At 49.4% G+C, this 21,580-nt stretch overlaps 1 protein-coding gene across 1 annotated transcript; it reads right to left on the reverse strand.

Annotated features, from left to right (window-relative positions):
• Positions 1–807: 807 nt before the first annotated feature.
• On the reverse strand, positions 808–20,608 carry Slc7a1 (solute carrier family 7 member 1). Its single transcript, XM_059249263.1, has 11 exons — positions 20,231–20,608; positions 16,086–16,244; positions 13,784–13,958; positions 11,000–11,118; positions 10,184–10,406; positions 8,961–9,100; positions 6,297–6,399; positions 3,798–4,015; positions 3,393–3,559; positions 2,830–2,938; positions 808–1,342 (listed from the first exon to the last, which is right to left on the reverse strand). The coding sequence occupies exons 1-11, from the start codon at positions 20,598–20,600 to the stop codon at positions 1,239–1,241; spliced, it is 1,887 nt and encodes a 628-aa protein (XP_059105246.1). The 5' UTR covers positions 20,601–20,608; the 3' UTR covers positions 808–1,238.
• Positions 20,609–21,580: the final 972 nt, after the last annotated feature.

Below are 21,580 nucleotides of genomic sequence, written 5' to 3' on the forward strand. Positions count from 1 at the left end.
TCATCTCATCATCCTTGGTTGGTCTACCCAGAGTAAGGGAAAGAGGTTAGGCCCTAATGCCTCACCCAGAGAGCCGAGGGGCACGGGGGAGGGGAAATGCAGGCATACGCAGGGAGCCTATGGAAATCTCACCACCAGCAGGCAAAGCCACCACAGCACGCGAAAGACAGAGACTACAAGAGGACAGCAGGAGGGACCCCAAGCCACGTCATGTGCAGACCTCACACCGTGAGCCACAAGCTGATGGCACTCGGCAATTATTTGGCTATTTTCCAGGGTAACATTAAGCCCCAACTTAATCTGGTGGAGTGATTCATAGCAAGCAACAGGAGGACTCCACAGCACTCCTCAGATGTAAGAGGCCACACGGATCACATCAGAGGCCAGAAAAGCGCCACAGCCCCACACTGAGCGCCAACACCTGTCTGAAGAACCTTAGAAGACCCAAGAGCCTGACTCAATCCTAATAATACGACCTCATGTTCCGTGACTCAGGACAGTGAGGGCAGATGCCAAGAGCAGCAGAAGCCAACGCAGGCCTGCCTGGGATCGGACTAGAGACTGTTCCCTGGTCCGTGTGAGCAGAGCTGGCCTTCCCACCTTGACACCACTGATCCTTCAAGGGACCTCCCAACTTCTACGCTCAAGATGAATGGGCCATGCCATGCTGGGGTCGGTCACAGTGTCACAGAGGCTGGGAGAGGGTGTGTGGACCCCAGGCCGGAAGTAGTAAGCTGAGATCAGTTCCTCCTCTTTGGGTACTCTGCGGTTGATCAGCAGTTGGGCAGCGCTGCCGGGTACATGCGGTCTCACAGGGCTAGTCTTGCATCTTGTGGTGGGGAGGCCGCCCTCACCGGGCTGACAGAGAGATGCTCGCTAAGGATCTGGAGTGTGTACATCAGCAATACCAGGGTGGTACCGGGAAGGGAGGCCTGCTTCCCAAGTAAGAGGAGAAGGGGGCCTTCCTTCTTTCTGCTGGGGCTGCAGCAGCAAAGGGCCCAGCTGGCAGAGAGAAATGAGACCAAGGAGCTGTCCAGAAGTGACCAGGACCTCATGAGCTGGCTGCAGGGCTGGCCAGGCTATATCAGCTGTGGCTGAGACTGCAGTCCAGCTCACAGCACCTTTGGTGACATCGGGGGTGGGAGCGGATCCTGTGGCGTGGGTGGAGAGAGTGTGAAGGTCCCGGGCCTTTATGGGCACCCCTCAACCGCTGCCACCTTGGTGCGTGAGGCTTCACGTCATTTGCACTGGTCCAAGTTGCTGTCAGGAGTCCTTGCCTGGCCAGCAGCCAGGGACGCCTCCTCACTGTGCCACAGCCCATAACCGAAGTAGATGGTGAAGCCTACGGGGGGGGAGAGAGGGGACAGAGGTGTGAAGAAAGCGGGCGGAGCTGCCAGACCCGGACTGGCTTAGGAGTCACAGAGGGCTGCCCAGATAGACTCCAACCCCAGGAGAGGAAACACAGGGCCCCGGAGAGAAGGTCAGCCAGAGTCACTGTCCTGCCTCCACTATGACAAAGCCATGTGGGTGGTCCCATGCTGGCCTCCCTGAGCAGCAAGATGTTAGGCTGTCGTCTGCCATTAGGTGGCCTCAGAGTACCAGACAGACACTGTTCCTTCTTCTAGGGGGTACTCTGCCTAGATTGGCCCGCCGGCTCTAGTTTTTCTACGTAAGTAGCCTTTATACGGACGATGACGGTCAACACCAGGAAATGTGGTGAGCACAGGAGGCATAGCCCTGACCCGGCCTCCAGGACTCCCCACATCTGCACACCCACGAGGGACTGGGACCACACGGCTCAGGGCCACCTGTGCAACCTACATAGGAATGCAGTCCCGAAGGGCTCAGCTGCCTGGAGTCCAGGGATGACCTCACACTCTACAACACAGTCACCTCTGTAAGGATGTCGGGAATAGTCATCCCCACACCTCCGCTACCAAGAAACAGGTCATAGTGGGCTGTGGGCAGCTCTAGATTGTAAAGCAAATGAGGACCTTTCCCTGGAATGTACGAAGAAAAGGTGTAAGGTGCAACTTATGAGCTTCTACTCAGGGTGCCAGGGTTGGAAGGCTCGGTAAGGGTGTGTGGCCCCAAGATACACATCGAGGCTAGTCCCCCGGGTCATCAGCACCACAACCAGGCACTGAATAAAAAGGACTAAAACCAGCTTCAAGGTTAGATGCCTGAGGTGGGGGAATGGAGGTGAGGGTACGTACCATCAGCCCTAGTGAAGGCTGGCCAGCACCCAAGCAGGCAACCCCAGACTAAACTGTACCCAGTCCCAAGTTGCATCAAACCCTGGTGGTCTTCTGTCAAGAACAAGAGATCTATCATCCTATCAAAAGCCTCCCACTTGGCATCACGCCCCACCACATGCTGCCCTGCTAGCAGAGGTACTCGGTGTGAGGTACTCATGCAGAAGTACTGTAGGAGCCTAGAGCCCATACAGGCCAGGTGCTGGTCAAGAAGGTGCAACCTAGACTTTCTGTCTGGAGTAACTAGTGCTTTATTAATAACTAGCCCTCAGACCTCACACTTTAAACTTCAAGATCAAGCCTGATGAGATAACCATCTTGGGCAACAGCCTATTGAAAATACCTAAAAAGGAAGGAGGTCCCACAACATACCAGGAGTTCAACATTGTTTTAGAGCAGGCCACTGACCACTCACGTTTCTTCACGCTATCTAAGGTAAAAGGAGGCAGGTTCTGCAACATTAACTATCCAGCTAAGAAGCAGGAGGGAAAATGAGCAGCCATACATGGCGGACGCCAAGAGAAGCTGGGCCACCAAACGTGTGCCACTCAGCAAAACCCGTGACCTCACATACCTATCAGCATCCACACCGCAAACCGGACCCATGTGCCCTGATCCAGCTGCATCATGAGATAGACGTTCACAAAGATGCTCAAGACGGGAAGTATGGGGACAAAGGGTACCTGCGGAGACATGAGGCAGTATCAGATCTGATGAGGTGGCAAACCCAACAGCCCGCTCCAAACAGAACTGCCCACACATCCCTCGTCAGAGACTAGAAGAGGAATGTCCATGTTATCCCCAAGGTTAAACTGTGTCATTATTATTTGAAAACTGCAGATGCCTTGGTCACCTCCAATGCCAAGCAACGCATGACATCAGAACATTTAATAAGAGGCCCTTGGAGACAAGGTGTGCCCCACTGAGGACCAGGGAGACAGAGGGGCTCCTGTTTCTAGAGACAGGCCCTGACTTAGCAAGACACTCTGTGCTCCGAGGGTCCCTGAGCTTAGTTGGCAAAAGCTACCCCCTGTAAATTCCCAGGCCTGGCCGAGCCACAAAGGCTCAGCTTCCCTGCAGAAAAACAGTGTCTGTGACCCATCAATGTATTCCCTACAGGCCTGCCAAGCTGCTTACCTTAAACGAGAGCTTGGTCTTGCTCTCAGGCTGCCTCCAGATGATGCCTGTCACCAGCATGCAGAGGAGGACTGACCCTGTCATGAGAAAGACTGCCCACAGCGTCCCTTCGGCGAGAGCCTCTCTTGCAAGCACAGCCACAATGCACACGATGATTATAAGAACGGCTAAGAGAGAGAAAAAGAAGAGTGGGGAGAACCCTCATATGTATCATGTATCTCCCCAAATCTTCCAGAAGGAGACTGTGTCTGTGTCATGAATTAAATGAGGATGAAAAGCTGGTGTCACTCACCTCTTCCACCTGCTCCCCCATCCCAACTCTACTCTCATCCCTGTGGACCAGAAGCCACACAACACCAAGACGCCAGACTTCCAACCCCTTCCCAGGAAAACGGGAGCTCTTACCTAGGAGGCTGGCTGACACATTCACAATCAGCCCTGAGAATTTGGATGGCTCCATATTCTTGGGTGAGAGTACGGTTTTCAGAGAAAACTTCTCGGCTACCGGTAAAAAGCCTGTCTGGGAATCACTGGCACTGACCAGCTCGTTCTGGTCTACGTGATCTAACTCATCAGTGGTTCTGGCCATCTGGTATACCAGGTTAGGTTGTTCTGGCTGGTACCTGTAAAGATATGCCCACAGCATGAGTGCTGTTATCCACTTTTGTTTCCACACTCAGCCCCATATGGACGGTCACCACCTCCTCAAGCACCAGCACACATGTAGTGAACACATGTCCATGCAGGCAAAATACTCATACACATAAAATGATAAAACTAAATCTAAATAAAATTGCAGGTGAATCTCTGTGAGTTCAAGGCCAGCTGGGTCTACAGAACGAGGATTACACAGAGAAACCCTGTCTCGAAAAACCAAAAGAAAAAGAAAAAAAGAAAAGACACACATGTCCAGCGTGGTGGCATACACCTTTAATCCCAGCACTCAGGAAGCAGAGGCAGGCGGGTCTCTGTGAGTTCAAGGCCAGCCTGGTTTACAAGTGAGTTCCAGGACAGCCAGGATTACACAGAGAAACCCTGCCCACTTCCTAAAAACAAAAGGACACACATACCAGTTTAACTTCTCAATGAGCCTTCAAAGATAAGGTGCCTGGGGCATGGGACATAAGTGGGTAGAATGGTGTAGTCTCTAGCAATACAAGAACAAAGGACAGGTCAAGTCCTTCCTACTTTGGGCCAACACTCAACCTTGGTGTCCTCACTTTGGAAGGAACAATGGGGGACCACTGGGAAGTGGTCCAGTTCTCTAGATCAAGGAAGTGGCTGTGGCCCTTGGCTGTGACAAGGCTCAGGCACTTCTCACCAAACCATTGTCCAGAGATCAAAGTGAGGACAAAGATAAGCAGTAACACTTCCACTTTCTGCAGGAAGCTGGAGAATCCTTGACTCCAGGCTGGCGGAAGGGTAAGTTCTGTCTGCATGACCTAACTAGATGAAGCAATTCTAAAACTCCAAGTGCCTTGGAGTAACTACAGAGCCAGGCAAAACCGTGGCTCTGAGAATTGAGCCCGTGGCGTGACTTCTAAGACACGAGATGCCTGCAGATGATGCAGGTGTTTACGTGAGGGCGGTTCCTTGCCTCTCCAACCAGACAAGTTCTCACCAGCTTTTGAAAGCAGAGTGCCTTTTGAATTGTTTCGCAGAGAACCGATTCCAAGCACAAGAAGAGTGTGCAGTAGGAGAGCTAGCTCTTCCTCCCACAGAATCACCTATGCACGGTCATTTGGCCAATTAAGAAAGAAGGCGGAGCTCAAAGAATGTGTTAGTGTTGAGCTTCTAGAATTGAACAGGGGTCCATGAACTTGTCTGAGCTGAGTCTTCAAAGTCACTAGTAGGGACCAGCCCAAGTTCTATGGAAATTGGGTGCTGGAAAAAATGAAGCTATTTGCCTTCTAAGAAGAAATACCTAAAAAGAAGGAAGCTCTGGTTGGGTAACAAACAATAGTCATTGTGAATACATGTTCTCGTGACAAATGCCACCTCTGACCATCCTTAGAGCTGATTTCTGTTCCTCCATATCCAAGCAAAGACGGAGCCCAGGCGTGTGCTTTGGGAAGCTCTGGGTGGGTGAGACACCACGGCACCAAGGTTCTGTAGCTCTAAAGCCAACTTCATGCTCCTACCCTCAAAAGATAATCAGAATCAAGTGTTCCTGAAAGCTACACCACACCATGTGGTGGGATTCACTCCCAAGCAACAGAACAAGCAGGCTACAGAAGCATCATACCAACCTGCTTTCTTATCTATCTATCTATCTATCTATCTATCTATCTATCTATCTATCTATCTATCTATCTATCTATTTATTTATTCGAGACAGGTTTTCTCTGTATAGCTTTGCGCCTTTCCTGGATCTCGCTCTGTAGACCAGGCTGGCCTCGAACTCACAAAGATCCGCCTGCCTCTGCCTCCCGAGTGCTGGGATTAAAGGCGTGCGCCACCACCGCCCGGCCCGACCTGCTTTCATAGGCCGTAGATTCTGCTGATGTAATCTGGGGCTAGCCCCCAGGATCACTTATCACAGCAATTGAGCCAACTGAAGTCCTTGCCCTAAGCCTTCTAAATTTCAGATCCCTGACTCAGACCACTGCTGGTGCCGAAGACTTGTCTTTAACCTTCTAACATTTAGCTAGAGAAATAGAGGACATAACAGAAGGAACCAGCTCATGTGCAGGGGAGGGGGCGGGGCACACGGAAGAGACCGCAAGGGGCGGGGCGGGGCGGGGGCGGCGGGCACTGACCACATTCCACCAGCAGCCCCCAATTGAGCTAATGTGGCCTGAAAGTTACACCTTGCAAACTTATAAGCCATTTGTCAGAACTGCTAATACAGCCACAATGGGGCTGTTTGACGCTCGGCATGGAACCCAGGAAAGCCATACATACCTTAACACCAACACACAGGCAGCCACCAAAGAGTAGGCCAGGAGAGTGCCAATGGACATGAGGTCCACCAGGTCCTTCAATTCAAAGAGGAAGGCCATCACAGCTGGGGAGAAGCCAGACATAGGGTTGTGAGTGGCCTCCGCCCTCTCCTATAGTTAGGACTACCACTCATGTGTAATCTGGGGTACCCCCAGCCCCACCTTCACTCGGCCTGTCCATGAGAGAGACGTTGCTCAGTTGAAGACAGGCTCAAGGTTGAAAGGGTTCTCAAGAAATAGTAGAAGTAATTAACATTAAAATTTGCATAGAGAGTACTTTCATTTATTGTATTATTATTATTTTTATAGTCTTCCAAGCCAACCCAGCTAAGATTATATAGCTAGTGAATGGAAGAGCCAGGATCTGCATTGGATTCACAGTGTCTGGCCTCCTAGCCTATCATCTAAAGATACCTGTATCATGAGATACCAGTGGTGGGAGGTCTGCTGCTCTGGGAAGACTCACCGGAGCTCCTCCTCTGGGCAGGTAAGTAGGGAAAACAGCTATCCTCATGTGTGAAAGTTTCAATGTTGTTCCTAAGAGGTACTATCCTTGTCACCAAGCCAAGCTTGCCAACCTGACACCCAACTCTGACCTTTAGAAGAACTGAGCATACATGCTTGGGAGGTCCGTGTCAGTGAGGGCACTGGCCTAGTATATGCAAGATCTAGGTTCAACCCCCCATAGTATGATAAACATGTGTTTATTGAAAAATTCCCTGTCTGTCTATGTCAGCATATAATGCCAGTTTCCCTGTTTAAAAAATAATTTGGCAGGATCTGCTTTGGGGTATCTTCAAATCCCATGGAAATCAATACAAATTAAAGCAGGATCATGAAACTATCCGTTCCCCACAGACATCTCTGAAGCCCCATCAGATCAATGCAAGCCAAACAAATTTAAATTGACAATAAATAGTAAGATTAGAGAGCAGTGGAGACCTTCAATATAATTGGAATGCCATCCGACTGCACATGCCACACTCACCTCGGTTCCTGCTCATAGAGAACCCCAAACTGCTACGTGTGAGGTGGTTTTAGAACAGCAAATATTAACACGACCAAAGAGGGAAAAAATGGACAAATAGTTGTTTTGGCAAGTGGTGTGTATTTTAAAGTCACCTGGAAGGTCACAGTTTGACCTCCTTCTGTGAGCACAGCAAGGAATAATAAATAAATAATGCTAATAAAACTAGTACATCATTTGTTCATTGAAGATGGTCAATTATCAGTTGGGTGGTGGTGGGGCATGCCTTTAATCCCAGGGCTCAGGGGGCAGAGGCAGCCTGGTCTACAGAGTGAGTTCCAGGACAGCCAAGGCTACACAGCCCTCTCTCGAAAATTAATTAGATAGATAGATAGATAGATAGATAGATAGATAGATAGATAGATAGATAGACAGACAGACAGACAGACAGTAGATAGAGGTGGTCAGTTGTCCTGCTAGTCGCCATTTGACAAGACACTGAGATACAAACTGTGTTGTACCATCTGTCCCGATTGATCAAAAAAGACCCGGGTGCTGATCAGATCCTGCAAGGACCTGCTTCTGACATGAACACAAACAGGAATCAAGAGCAGTTCTGCCTTCCTGGGTGTGACCTTGGGCCTCTCCAGGCCACCACTGCTCTAGCTAGAGAGTGGGCTCTAACCTCAGTCACGAAAGGTGGAAATAACAGACTGCAGGACACATGGCAGTGTGTACACAGGCTTCCTTCAGCACCTACACACACACACACACACACACACACACACCATCATACGGCTCAAAGGTCCTTTAGTTTGCCAAGTTTATCTGTCACAACCGTCCTCTTGGGGATGGACATGACTGCAGAAGAAAACCTCCTCTGCTCTGGGTCTACCACTATTTGAGGGCAAAGAGCAAAACCCTACATATGGCCCCTGGGAAAGAGATGGTACATGTTTGAAAAAAAAAAAAAATGATTGTGAGGGACATTCATGCTCCAGGGAATCTATAAGCTAAGACGCATGGACACTAGACTTGCTGGTGTGTACCCAGGAGTCCTTTTGGCTTGGATTATGCAAGAGGCCGGCCTACCAAACTCTACACAAGGAAACACCCAATAGGCAGGGAAGGTAGACGGCTTTGAAGGGATGGTTGTGGGGGGGAGTTCTGCCTACAGAGATCACAGGAGGAGTTAAACTCTAAGAATATTTCCATCCCATCTTCCATAAGCCTGCCTTCTCTGTCTGTTATCCAGGGCTGGAGAGACGGCTCAGCTGTTAAGAGCACTGGCTGCTCTTGCAGAGGACCCAAGTTCAGCTCCCAGCACCCACATGGTGGCTCCCAACCGTCTGTTAACTCCAGTTCTGGGGAACCTGGCGCCCTCTTCTGGTCTCCACGGGCACCAGTCCCACACTGGGTGCACATACAGACAGACGAAACACCCATACGCATAAAATAAATCTTAAAAAAAAAAATTTAAATGTGGTTATCTTTTCGTGACCCCCGTTCTGAGTGTAAACAGCTGTAGGTTCAAAAGCTCTGATAAATGAGTTACAGCTTTTCACAGCTCACACGAACGAGTCCACTTCAAGATGCCTCCCTAGGAATGCTGATTTAGTTGTACAAATAGCAGCAGGAGAAATGAATTCCAATACTCACCAGCAATGGCGCCTGAGGTCACCGTAGCAATTACTGGTGTTTTGGTCCTCTCGTGGACTCTGGCCAAATACTTAAACAGTAGTCCGTCTTCAGCCATGGCGTAGATAACTCGGGGCATGGGAAACATGGAGCCTAGGAGACTGGATGAGAAAAAGGCAAAACATATGTGTAAAAACATGTCACCGGCAAACAAGGCCTTAAAAGACCTAGCATGACCTCCACCAAGGAAAGGTATCTGCCCTCACCAAGATCCACTCCTCCATAGTGTCTGGCCCCCAGGAATAGAGGACCCAGTGCCTCACAAAACTCATACTGAAGGTGTAAGACCAATGAAAAGAATAGAGGCATCTAACACAAAGGAGCAGGCAATCCAGGAGCAACACCCATGACAGAGCTCTTACATTTACATCTGCAATCATTCTGGCTGAGGTAGATCATTAGCAAACAGTTTCTGTTTACACAAGCTGGTGGGGAAGCACTGCGTGTGTGTGTGTGTGTGTGTGTGTGTGTGTGTGTGTGTGTATGTGTGTGTGCGCGCACACATGTGAGCATGTGCATGAGTGTGTGTATGTGCTTATGTGTGTTGCGCGCATGTATACATGTGTATGTGAGTGCCTGTGTGTGTGCGCATGCATGTGTGTTGGGGTTGGGGGGGTTGTGTGTCACATTAAAAGGCTCCTTTACTCAAAGGAGCTTCTGCCTTACAGTCAAACTAAAGGCCAAAAATAGAGCAAAGAGGGAACCCGGTTCAGAGGTCAAAGTCAGGAGCAGGAAGTCATTTCCTTGCCAAGCATCGTGTGCAACAGTTGGCCCCAGTTCTTCTCAAAAGTACAGTGTTACCTAGTGTCAATTTCTGTGGTCTTTTACCCAAAGTATGAAGATATTAGATGGAAACTGCCAGAAATATGCAACTGATAGCTTTACCTTTTTCTAATGTCAGTATAATAATGCTTCTATGATACCCTTAGCTACTGGTGTCAATCTCACTATGCCAAATTTATATACGGTTTGGAACGATCTATTGTTTCGGGAATCCCCTGGAAGTCTCAGACTGTAGATCCCCGTGGATAAAGGGGAACATCTGTATTACTAACACAAATAACTTAGAGCAACAGAATGCATGAGCCATGTCATTGGCACTGGGGTGCTGGGGCTGATACACAGAAGCCACACCACTGGCGTTGGGGTGCCGGGGTTGGGAGCACTCAGGAAGCTCTCCTCACCTGGCGGAAAGTGCACAGAGGGAGCCGACAGCCACAGCGTACTTGGCTCCTTCCCAGTCACTGTACTTGAAGGCACCAGGCAGTGGGCTGTCGGTGTCCAGGCAGGGGTAAGGCATCATGAGCGTGAGGGCTGCGGACACCCCGAAGTAAGCTATGAAGCAGATGAGGAGGGACGCCACGATGCCCACGGGGATGGCCTTCTGGGGGTTCTTGACTTCTTCACCTAGAAGCAGCAGGTGTCAGTCAGTGAGAGGAGAAGAGCGAGAGGCATCCCATCCTTCACATGATCACACTAAAGCACAGGCCCCCCAGGGCTCAGCCTGCAGGAACTGAGGTCTTCTGTCCTTCCTGAGACAGAGCAGGGCCCTAGGTAACACCCACCACACAACCACAGCCCGGGAGGGTGTTCCCGACCTTTCTATCACAGTTCAGCTAAGGGAGAGGCTTGTTTCCTCTGGCTGAGAAAGGCTGAGAAGCTCAAGGGAGCCTGACCTATTCAGTCTGCCAGGACGCTGCGATTACAAGGGCCTGGGTGTGCAGATACGAAATCAGGCTGCAGGCACACTGTCATTGTCCCTCTCTAAAGACACCGCCCTGCTTATGTTCACGATGTAACTTCCTGTCAGGCCCTGCTCCGGGGGGATGGAGGAAGGCCACAGAGGGTGATAGGAGACCAGCAGGAAACGCCAAAGCGACACACAGTTACTCCTGTGGGACCAGAGCAGCCAGTGGAATGTGCCGACAGGAAAGGAATGACTGACGACTGCCAGGGGCTGCGGGGGAGGGAGCAGGGCCTCGCGGGAGGGGTCCACACACCTGTGGTGGCGATGCAGTCAAAGCCCACGAAGGCGTAGAAGCAGGTCGCTGCCCCTGACAGGACGCCGGAGAATCCAAAGGGCATGAACCCGCCCTCACCGTGTTTCAGGTTTGTGTCACTGGAAAAAAAAAAAGAAGAAGAAAACGAAAACAGCAAAGCTTTAGAACGCCTGCTGGAGTTTCATTCTGGGGACAGCGCTGCTCTGAAGAAAACGCACAGGGCCTAAGTCTCTCAGGCCACAGTCCCCAGTCCTCCAGTGAGGGCACTCAGAGGGTAGCAGGCCTCTCGTGCCCAGGGCCCAGGGCCCCAGTGGCACACACTATTAACCCTTCCCGAAGCATTTTCTCAGAGACCTTGATAGGGAGAGGCAGGATCTAACGGGACACAGGCAAATTTCAACACCGTTTCTGGTCTCTTCCCATCCTTCTCCCCAGGAAGCCATCAGCTGGGTACACTATCTCTGACCTAGGCCCTGTAGGCACCGGGAGCTTAAGTCTAAAAACAGGTATTTCTAAAGAAGTTAAGGTTTACACAAGTGAACTGGTTTTTTGTTTTGTTTTTTAGCTAACTGCAGCGCAGCATTCCTTAAGCACGCATGTATGGGGGGGAGGGTGGCTGCAGGTAAAGTGTGGGTGTCGCCTCTGAAGGCTTGTTTTGCAGAAGAACCAGGCAGGCAGGAGCCCCTGAGAAGCGACAGCCTGGACTTACAAAGAAGTGCCAAGTCCAATTAGTCAATGAGAGGGGAGAAGCCTGGACTCCCAGAAGACAGCAAAGGGCTAGCTAGTCATGCAGACGGTGCACATAAATAACCAAAAAGCAAGGGCTTTGGATGGCTTGCTGAAGAGCGGGCAAAGGCAAGCCCCCCGTGGGTGCCCTGACTATCACGAGGAGCTCACACAGCCTTCCGAAACTGACAGAATCAGCACAAAACCCACGGGCCAGGATAAACTGGTCCACAGAGGGCCTGCCGCACCTCTCCTCAGACCCCACGGGACACACGAAGTCAGGCCTCCAGGTTCCTGCTCTGACTTCCGTCAAGGATGAACTGTGACCTGGAAGTGCAAAACCAAACAAGCCCTTTCCTCCCTGACTTGCTTTTAGTCCAGCGTGACTGCCAGAGGAGGTCCCCCAAGTGATGGGAGGGAGATGTGGGGCGGTCACTGAGGGACAAGCGACTTGACACGTGACCCACACAGGGCTATCGTGAGAAATGTAGATCTGTGGCTGGAAAAGGGAAAATGCATGAATAAATTAAATAGGGCCATTTACAGACTTTAAGGAAACGGAAGAGCCAGCCAGGCTCCAGGCCTGCAAAGCTCTGCTCCTAAAGTGGCAGTCTCCTGCGGCGCAGCAGGCCCTCTGGTCTTCAGATGGACTGAAGGCCCCACCCAGGCAACAAATGTCACCTTGTCCGCGAGGTCAGTGCTGTCTAAACCATCGCCCTAAGGCGGCCAGTGCAAGAACGACTGGGAAACGCAATTCCTGCCGCTGGCCCATTCCATCTGCAAGGACAAACCTCAACCTCAACTGACCACCAGGAAACAAGAAAAGCCCTGTGTGGCTCATTCCTGCCTGTGAACAGCAGCCAACGAAATGCGATCTCCGGGGTTTCCAAAGTCTACCGTGGAACTCCAAAGCATGTTTTTGAGCTGGCTTCACTCCACCTTAAATTCATGTGGACCAATAAACCTGGCGTAAATATAACTAACTCCAGAATGTTTGGGAATGAGGTAGTAAAAGCCCTCATTTCTCCATGCTGGAATTTAGGAAAGGAAAAGATACTGTTGTTGAACTGATAATTACAGGACAGTAGTACTAGGGAGTTTTGTGTATTTAATTCAACATTTTCTTGTTTCCATTGCTGTAGTAACACAGGCCAGACATCTGGTCTGTAGCCAGTGGCCAACGTGGTAAGTGTGACTGCTCAGATCCCCAGCCTGGGACAACACTTCTCAGCCTCCCCTGGAGCTGCTCACTGGATTCTGGTGGAGGGAATAAAGACGGGGAGAGAGGGGTGTGGATGGGCTGGGCTGGGATGTGGAAGAGGTGTCCCATGTTCCAGGCCAATCTTCAGACACCCTGGGCACACCCTGTCCGTTCCTTATTCTATTTCCCCTTCTGGAAAAAAGCTGGGGTATGTTCGCACACCCAGTCCAGCGCTAACCAGACCCGAGGCCAACAAAAGTTGTCGTCAGGCAGGACAGAACAGATGAAGACATCTGGGGTTCCAAGATGGCCAGCCACTACCATAAAAAGCCAGTGTGTCTCACAAAGGTCCCCTCACCATAGCAATTTAAGCATTAGCCTTAATGAAAAAGGAACCACAGTTTCTACCTCTTCACAACTTCCACTGTGTGTCCTGAGACACCAAGGTTCACCTGAAAATTTGACCAAGAAGATTAAAATGACATTATAATGATTTGGCTTCGTTTCCTAAATAATCGGAACTTGTTGAGGACACTGTAGGAGAAGTGTGGTGGCGCGCGCCTTTAGTCCCAGCACTTGGGATTCAAAACCAGTGGGTCTCTGTGAGCTGGCGGCCAGTCAGATCTACACAGTAAGTAAATACACTAATCAATTAATTTTTAAAAATAAAACTCTCAAACTACTTCACTGGAAAAAAAAAGCAAAACAAAGCACTTTAACAAAATGAGTTAAAATCATGTGCTATTTAAAAGTTATATGTTATCCCGTGAACTGCATCACCCAATACCTGTATGTAATCCAAAATGCCAAATATGGGGAACTGTCCCATGCCAAAGGGACACACAAAATCAACTCACTTGTTCCCACAGAGAGGGCTAGATCTATTCAAGAAGTCCTCCTCCGTCAGCTGCCAGTTTTTAATGGACCCTTTCACGAATCCCGACACCATGATGAAGCACAGGACCAGGACGTTAATGCAGGTGAATATTTTGTTGACCATGGCTGATTCTTTCACACCAAGAGTTAACAATCCTAAGAAAAGGCATGGACAGAAAATCATGTAGAAATGTTAGCCATATACCATACACCAGTTTCGTTCATTCAGGGATGGGACAAAAGATGGAGGGAGGAAGAAACCCATGGGCATGGGACCTCCAAAGACCTGTCTGTCACTCTAGGAGCAGAGATCTACCCAACCAGACAGCGGGGTGCTCCCACTCTTAGGGATTTGAGGATGCCACTGTTCTGCACTAAAGACCTGCAGAAGTCTGGGCCGTGGCAGTCAGTCTTCCAGGAAGAGCAAGCCCTTGGTGAAGGACGGGCAGAGCCTTGATCCATGAACCAAGTAGGAGAAAGATGCTACAGGGAAGCTAAAGGGAATTTGTCCTCTCTGAGGAAATGCTGCTTGGGTCAATTTCTTGGTAGAATGAGAGGTTTCTGGATGAGGAATGATGCAGGTTTACTTGGCGATACTGGTCATGGTGGTAGTGACAATTCTTTGTATTCCAGGAGCTGGTAGCATATATGGTCCCTCCTCATATTTAATACACACAAAACAATGTTGAAGTTTGACCAGTTCTAGCTCATAAAATCACAATAGGAACAAGACAGCATAATCAAGTAACAGAGTACAGGAACCCCAAAACTGCACTATCTCCAAGACATCCTCACAGCCTTGGGACTCGCACACAGTTTGGAATTTTAAGTCTCCTCTCTCTCTCTCTCTCTCTCTCTCTCTCTGTCTCTCTCTCTCTCTCTCTCTCTCTCTCTCTCTCTCTCTCTCTCTCTCTCTCTCTCACACACACACACACACACACACACACACACACACACACGCACGCACAGAGCTCAGGACGGGATCCCTTCCTTCCTTCCTTTCTCTGTTCAGTCATGAACAGTTTGGCTCAGTCTCATGCTCCCATCATGATATTCTGCCACACCACAGACCTGAAGTCCCAGGGCAAAGCGACCACAAATGGAAGCCTCCAACACTGAGCCTCAATAAACCCTTTTTCTTGATACGGTGTGAATTCAGACATTTGCTACAGTGATAGAGAGTCAGGGAACACGTGGCTAACACACAGCAGACCTGAAAGGGGACCAGTGTCACCCAGGAACCAGCCAATGTGATCCAAGATCACGGCTTTCCCACGGGCTACTTCTACTCAGCACCTCAGATGAATTCTGAAATACTGATCAAGTAACTAACCAGAGGGAAGACGCCACTATGCTCCAATGTATTGTTTTCTTTAGTATCCCTCCTCTTGTCTTTATGAAAGTGAAAATCTAACTGTGGTCACACAAACATGTTCTGATATATGTTTCTGTCAGCTGGACCAAAAATACTGCCAAGGCTGGCCCGGGTGAGATGACTTCAATTACGCAGCATGGAAGGAGAGTTATGTTGCTTTCAAGATTCAGCCAAGACTTTGTAGCTTCTCATGTTTGAGGAGAACTACCTGTGTGGAAGCTCCATGTGTGTCTAGTAAATGCTCTGTAGGGAAAGACATTCATCTGGGCACCAGAGACACGGACCAGTGACGCTAACAAGAAACTGCCATTGGCTGCGTCCTGCAGGGCTTGGACTTTTAAAATTCTGCAGCCACAAGTTAGGTATTGAAAGGGTGTTCTTGTGGTTGTGGAGTGTAAGTAAAACCACCCAAGACGCCTTAGAAAGCCCAGGCATACATTCCTCTTCCAGAGGGAGCTCACTGCCCCACATTTTCTTGGCAGACAATCTACTAGTTTCTTATCCAAATGGTCATCCACTGAGTCGAAAGAACAAAGAGGCTTCAGTGCTAACAAAACCTCACCTGAGACTCTCTTTTAACTAAATATCACAGACCTCAGCAGCTGTTACCCAGGCCAGCCCTGGGATGATCTGTAAGTAACCATTGGGACAGGGAGAAAACAAAGTTGTCTATATACATTACAAGAAACCAAAGAAATGGGGAAGAGTCACCAAAGAGACAAGGCAAGAAGGCAAGAGGGGCTGGGGGGCTTGCTTGGTGGTAACAGTGCTGGCCAGGTATGATGAGGCTGTCGGTTCAATCCCCTGTACCACCAATAAAGGAATGGACAAATCAATAAATGCAAGAAACAATGTAATCTTACAACCCATTGCCCCAACACAACCTTCTTGTCAAAATGGGGCCTTACCTGTTAAGATGAGAATTATAATCACAGCCAATATGTCAGGGTTTTGGGCCAGCACCCCAGGGGCATTCAGGGCCATGTGATTCCGTGAGAACTCTCCAATGGGTTTGCCTATCAGCTCGTCAAAAGTCCCACTCCAGGCTCTCGCCACACTTGAAGTACCTGTCACAAAACACGCCACGGTGACAGAGAACAGTGGTTAACAGAGGGCCCCTCGTCATGTTTGATGTTACAACACCCATGCAGGGCCACAGAGAGCATGCTGCCACCTAGTGGTGGAAGCTGAGCCCCAGTATATGCTACAACGGGAGGGGTGTATATGAAGCCAAATGCCACCTGGGGCTGCTAGAGCTTAGAAAGAAGTACATTTTATCCTCAACCAAGATCTATACGGTGTGTTTCAGGGCTGTGTGTGTGCGCGTATGTGTGTTACACTGATACACAAGAGTAAATCTTGATCATAAATTGAAACTTTGTGGGAGGAGGGGACTGGACCTGCCTAGACTGAATCTACCAAGTTGAACTCAATCCTCAGGGGAGTCTTTGCCATGGAGGAGATGGGAATAGGAGGTGGGGGAGGGGGAGAACAAGGGAAACCGTGGCTGATATATAAAATTAAATTATAAAATAAAATAAAAAAATCCCAAAGACAATAAAATAAATAAATAAATTGAAATTTTGGATTTTTCAACTCTGTGTTAATATAGTGATGGCAATGTGCACTCGGTAGAAACTGCACTTTGAATTTTTTAAGATTGATTTATTTATTATGTATTCAATATTCTGCCTGCATGCCAGAAAAGGGCTCTGGATCTCTTGATAGATGGTTGTGAGCCACTATGTGGGTGCTGGGAATTGAACTCAGGACCTCTGGAAGAGCAGTCGGTGCTCTTAACCTGTGAGCCATCTGTCCTGCCCCGCATTTGAATGTCTGTCTTTTAAGGGTCTAGCAATATTTCATTTGTAGCAATGCTGGAGAGCGTCAATGACCAGTCAGCCCTGCCCATGAGGGACCTGAGTGGGACTCTGAGCCTAGGCTAGAGCACTGGTAGGTTGGGTGGAGGGCCTGCACTTTGCATTGCCTGTATTTGCACTTTCCAGGGGAGCGTTGATAGTCTGACAGGCTCTTGTCATACAGCCTAGGCTGGCCTCAATTCTGCCATCCTCCTCCCAAGTGCTGAAATCTCAAGAGTATACCACAACGTTCATTTTGATACTTTTGTTGAATGATGTATTTATTAGTATGTAACTCTGAAGCATCTGTATGTTCAGTTAAAACACATAACATACGTGTATGAGCATTAATGTGTGTGTGTGTGTGTGTGTGTGTGTGTGTGTGTGTGTACCACAACAAAAACTTACAAATAAATTACTGCCCTTACCAACTGATGCATTCTGACGGCATTTACTCAGTTCTCAGTTGAGTTTGATTTACTCAAATGGCAAATACTGACAAGTCAGGAAATTGACTTTAAAATGCATTCTTGGGATGAGTAACTGGTCAGTCCAGTAAACACTGCTTAGGAAGTCCCCCTCTCCCACGAAGAGCTGGATGGCTCTTGGCAGCAAGGAAAATGGTATCCATGACCTAAGAACTCATCCCTAAGGTGATCTACAATTGGAATGACACCATCTCAGGGACAAACCTACCAGTCAACCCTGATCATCCAGCCTGCCACTTTGTACCTCAACCCAGGGACCATAGTATCCCCCAGGGTGCAGGACCATGGCGAAGGTGCCATCTCACCTCCATGCGCCAGCCCCGGGTGCCCCAGCTACAGAGAGCAAGGGGCTGCACCCAACACCGGCGGTACCGGCTGCCCCCTCCCCCCCCCCTTTCTCCTTTCATTCTGAAGATGCCCGCTGCCTCTCCAGTGCTGTTGGTCAAGAAAGGACACTGGACAGCCAACATTCGCATCCGGCATTTTCCTTTCATTTCAGAGGGCCTCGTCCATGACTAGGGTCTGAATTTCCCATAGAATGCAGAGGGATCCACACAAGGATTCAACTTCATGCTTTGCTCTCATGCTAAGTGTTTTCCCAACAACTCAAACATTGAGCTTCGTTTCTCATCCAGCTCTCAGGAACTCTGTCCACGAAGGCCACGAGTCCACGAAGGCCACGGAAAAATGGTCTGCCTGCCCTGGGTGCTCAAAGCGGCCAGCTTGCTGCAGTGACGTTCCAAACCCCACCCTGCTGGATACCCTAGCCTCCTTCCAGGCCACGCTGTTCCCATTTCAGAATCACGGCTTTAAAATGCAGAAACATACACACATTTAAAAAAAAAAAAACCTGAAAAACTCTCCTTCCTCAGTAGCTAAGGCTGAGTATAGGTTTCCAGATCGTTTTCGTGAGTCTTACACAGGCAAGTAGCACTCCGGGAAAGACTATTATTTTGTTGGTCTAACAGCAGCAAACACTGCTGTAATCTGACTGTTATTTTACGCCCAGGTAAACCGACTGGAAATGTAACAGCCCATTTACAGAAGCTACATTCCCACGGAGAAGGGTTGGTATGTGAGACTCATCTGTGGTTACAAGTCTGAAGGCTGCACAGGGAAAGAAAAGTTATGAATTTTACATTAGAACCATTAGAGGAGGCTCTGCTGCCTCGTACACTCCGTAGCTGCTGGGAGAGAGAGAAGGATCGCCTACTGGACGCCCGAGCCTGATAGCCTAAGGAAGTAGCTACGGCATCCCCCATGCAGACGTGACAGACAGGTCCAGGAGGTCCCTGAAGGTGGCTCTCACAGGACCATGTCCAGATTTCCTTGTGGGAGTGGACTGAGTTTTCATGGATGGTTGTGTTGAAGGCTAATGGTCGGTGCAGGATATGAAGAAAGGCTGGGTGGGATGGAGGACCAGAGTGAACAATGGTTTTAAAATAGGCAGAAATGTCGACCCAGACATTCTGCCTCTTCAATAGTTTCAAGGGGGAAGAAACTGTGGCTGTGTCTACAGGTACACAAAATAATTATTTATGAAAACAACAGATATGATCCAAATAGTGCAGAAGGCCATTTGGTAAGGTATCCTGTACTTATAAACCTACATATATACAATGATACACAGTCAGTAGGAATATTGTCATGGAGAAACCATTAGGATATTTTGGTTTATAAAGAGATTAAAAATACATATACTTAGGGGTTGGGAGTATAACTTATTGGAAAGACATATATCTAGCATTTTGCAAGGTCCTGAGTTCGATCTCCCTGAATCTCTACTCAACCCGAACTTGTTAACGATGGCCAGCCCCTAGCCGTTCATACCGTATCACACATCTCCAGTAAAATGGCTAGCTCAAAGCAATACTCAGTAAATACTGTTTCTGCTGGTTATCAGGTTGGGTATTTCTCGTCTTTGTGCTTTTCTGTTTCCCAAAGTGTCGTCTATCACGATATATTTACTGTAATAATCGGGGGGCAGGGGACTAACAAAAAGAAAATTATGTTTTAAAATTGGAATTATCCTGTCAGCCATGTATCTATTGAGCTAACAAGAACTGCCATAGTTGTCCTGGCTTGATCCCCCGCTCACGGGTGCTGCACTTGGTTAGGTTTTGTCAACTTCACACAAGTCGGAGTCATCTGGAAAGAGAGAGCCTTAACTAAAGGATCATTTCCACCAGAATGGCCCGTAGGCAAGTCTTCGGGGCTTTTTCATGATTAATGATTAATGTGGGAGGGATGAGCTGACTATGGGTGCCAGCCACCCCTGGGCCGGTGGTCCTGGGTTGCATAAAAGAGCAAGCTGAGTAACCGTGAGAGAAAGCCAGTAAGAAGCATCCCTCCATGTCTTCTGCTTCAGCTCCTGCCTCCAGCCTCCTGCTCTGACTTCCCTTACTGATGGAACGTAATCTGTCAGCTGAAATACACCCTCTCATCATCCCCAAGTCGCTCTAGGTCCCGGTGTTTATCACAGCAACAGAAAGCCAACTAGAACAGACTCAGAACAAGAGAAGCCCCAACAGTGACTCCTGAAGACACCTTGATCCTGCTAAAAGCGAGAAGCACACAAACAGCGGTCAAGCTGGAGAGCCCCTGGAGATTACTAGGTCAGTCTTTTGGGAGAGGAGAGCAGAGCATCCCTAACGAGCAGGGGTCAGAGGTCAAAGGCTGCAGGCTGGAGGGGCCCAGAGGACGTACCAATGATGTAGGAGAGAATCAGGTTCCAGCCGGTGATGAAGGCCCAGAGCTCCCCGACCGTCACGTAGCTGTAGAGGTAGGCCGAGCCTGTCTTGGGGACGCGGGCTCCGAACTCGCTGTAGCACAGGCCAGCCAGCACCGAGGCCAGGGCAGCGATCAGGAAGGAGATGACGATGGCGGGACCGGCATCCTCACGGGCCACCGCACCAGCCAGGACGTAGACACCGGCACCCAAGGTGCTGCCCACCCCAAGAGCCACCAGGTCAAAGGTGTTGAGGCAGCGGGACAGGCGGCCCTCCTCCCGGCTGCAGTCCACCACCTTCCGGCGCAGCATCTGCTGACCCAGGCCGAGCAGGTTTTTGCAACCCATTGTGCTGAGCAAACCTGTCAGAAGAGAGAGAGAGGTGGTGTTGGGTTCCGTCACCGCCACGTGTTTCCCCCGCAAACCTCGCTTCGCTGCAGGACGGAACACGGGGATGAAGCCCTTTACAAAAAACACGGCTGCTAACATGTTCTCAGTTTAGCCTTCCACCAGCAGCCGTCAGACTCCACGGGGACAGTCTGGGGGGCTTCCCGGGACAAACAGGAACACACAGCTGCCCTGTCCCAGGTCTCTGGGCCTCCACATCCCCTGCAGTTCTTATGGGTACAGGTGACGGCTAACTGGGAGCACAGGGAGTGACAGACACTGTTCCCAAGCTCGGCTGTGACTTCTCAGGACAAACAAAAGGCAATTTCAAGTACACAATGAAATGCAAACCAAACTGTATCGTAATGGCTGAAACGCTCAAGTCTTAAACGGGACGGTAGTTCAGCAGTTCTCAACCTGTGGGTCAAGATACCCTGTATACCGGTATATCACATTACATAACAGTAGCAAAATCACGGTGATGAAGTGGCAACGGAGTAATTTTATGGTTGGGGGTCACCACAACATGAGGAACTGTATTAAAGGGTCGCAGCCATAGGAAGGTTGAGAACCACCGTTCTAGGCCATGGGATTCACCCCTAAAATGAACAAACAAAAACAAATAACAGAAAAAAAAAAAAGGGCCATGGGATTGATGAGAAGTCTGAAGTATCTTCATTTTCCTCTAAACGCAAAGCTATTCTCAGACAAAGAGTTTACGTCAACATCAGCAGGCGTGTGCAGAGAGGGGCCACCAGACTGATGTTGGGCCGCTATAGCTTGGTTTTTCCATTCCTCATTTTTCCTCTTTATCAACTGGTCTTTTGTTGACCTAACTTAGGTCAACAATGAAGTCACTAATGAATGAAATAGTCTCAGGTCTGGAAAATTCTACCCCTAACCATCCACGGCACTGTAGCCCCTGCCTGTCTCCGTGCCCC

This window comes from Peromyscus eremicus, chromosome 23 (assembly GCF_949786415.1).
Source record: "Peromyscus eremicus chromosome 23, PerEre_H2_v1, whole genome shotgun sequence".
In the NCBI taxonomy this organism is placed as follows: domain Eukaryota; kingdom Metazoa; phylum Chordata; class Mammalia; order Rodentia; family Cricetidae; genus Peromyscus; species Peromyscus eremicus.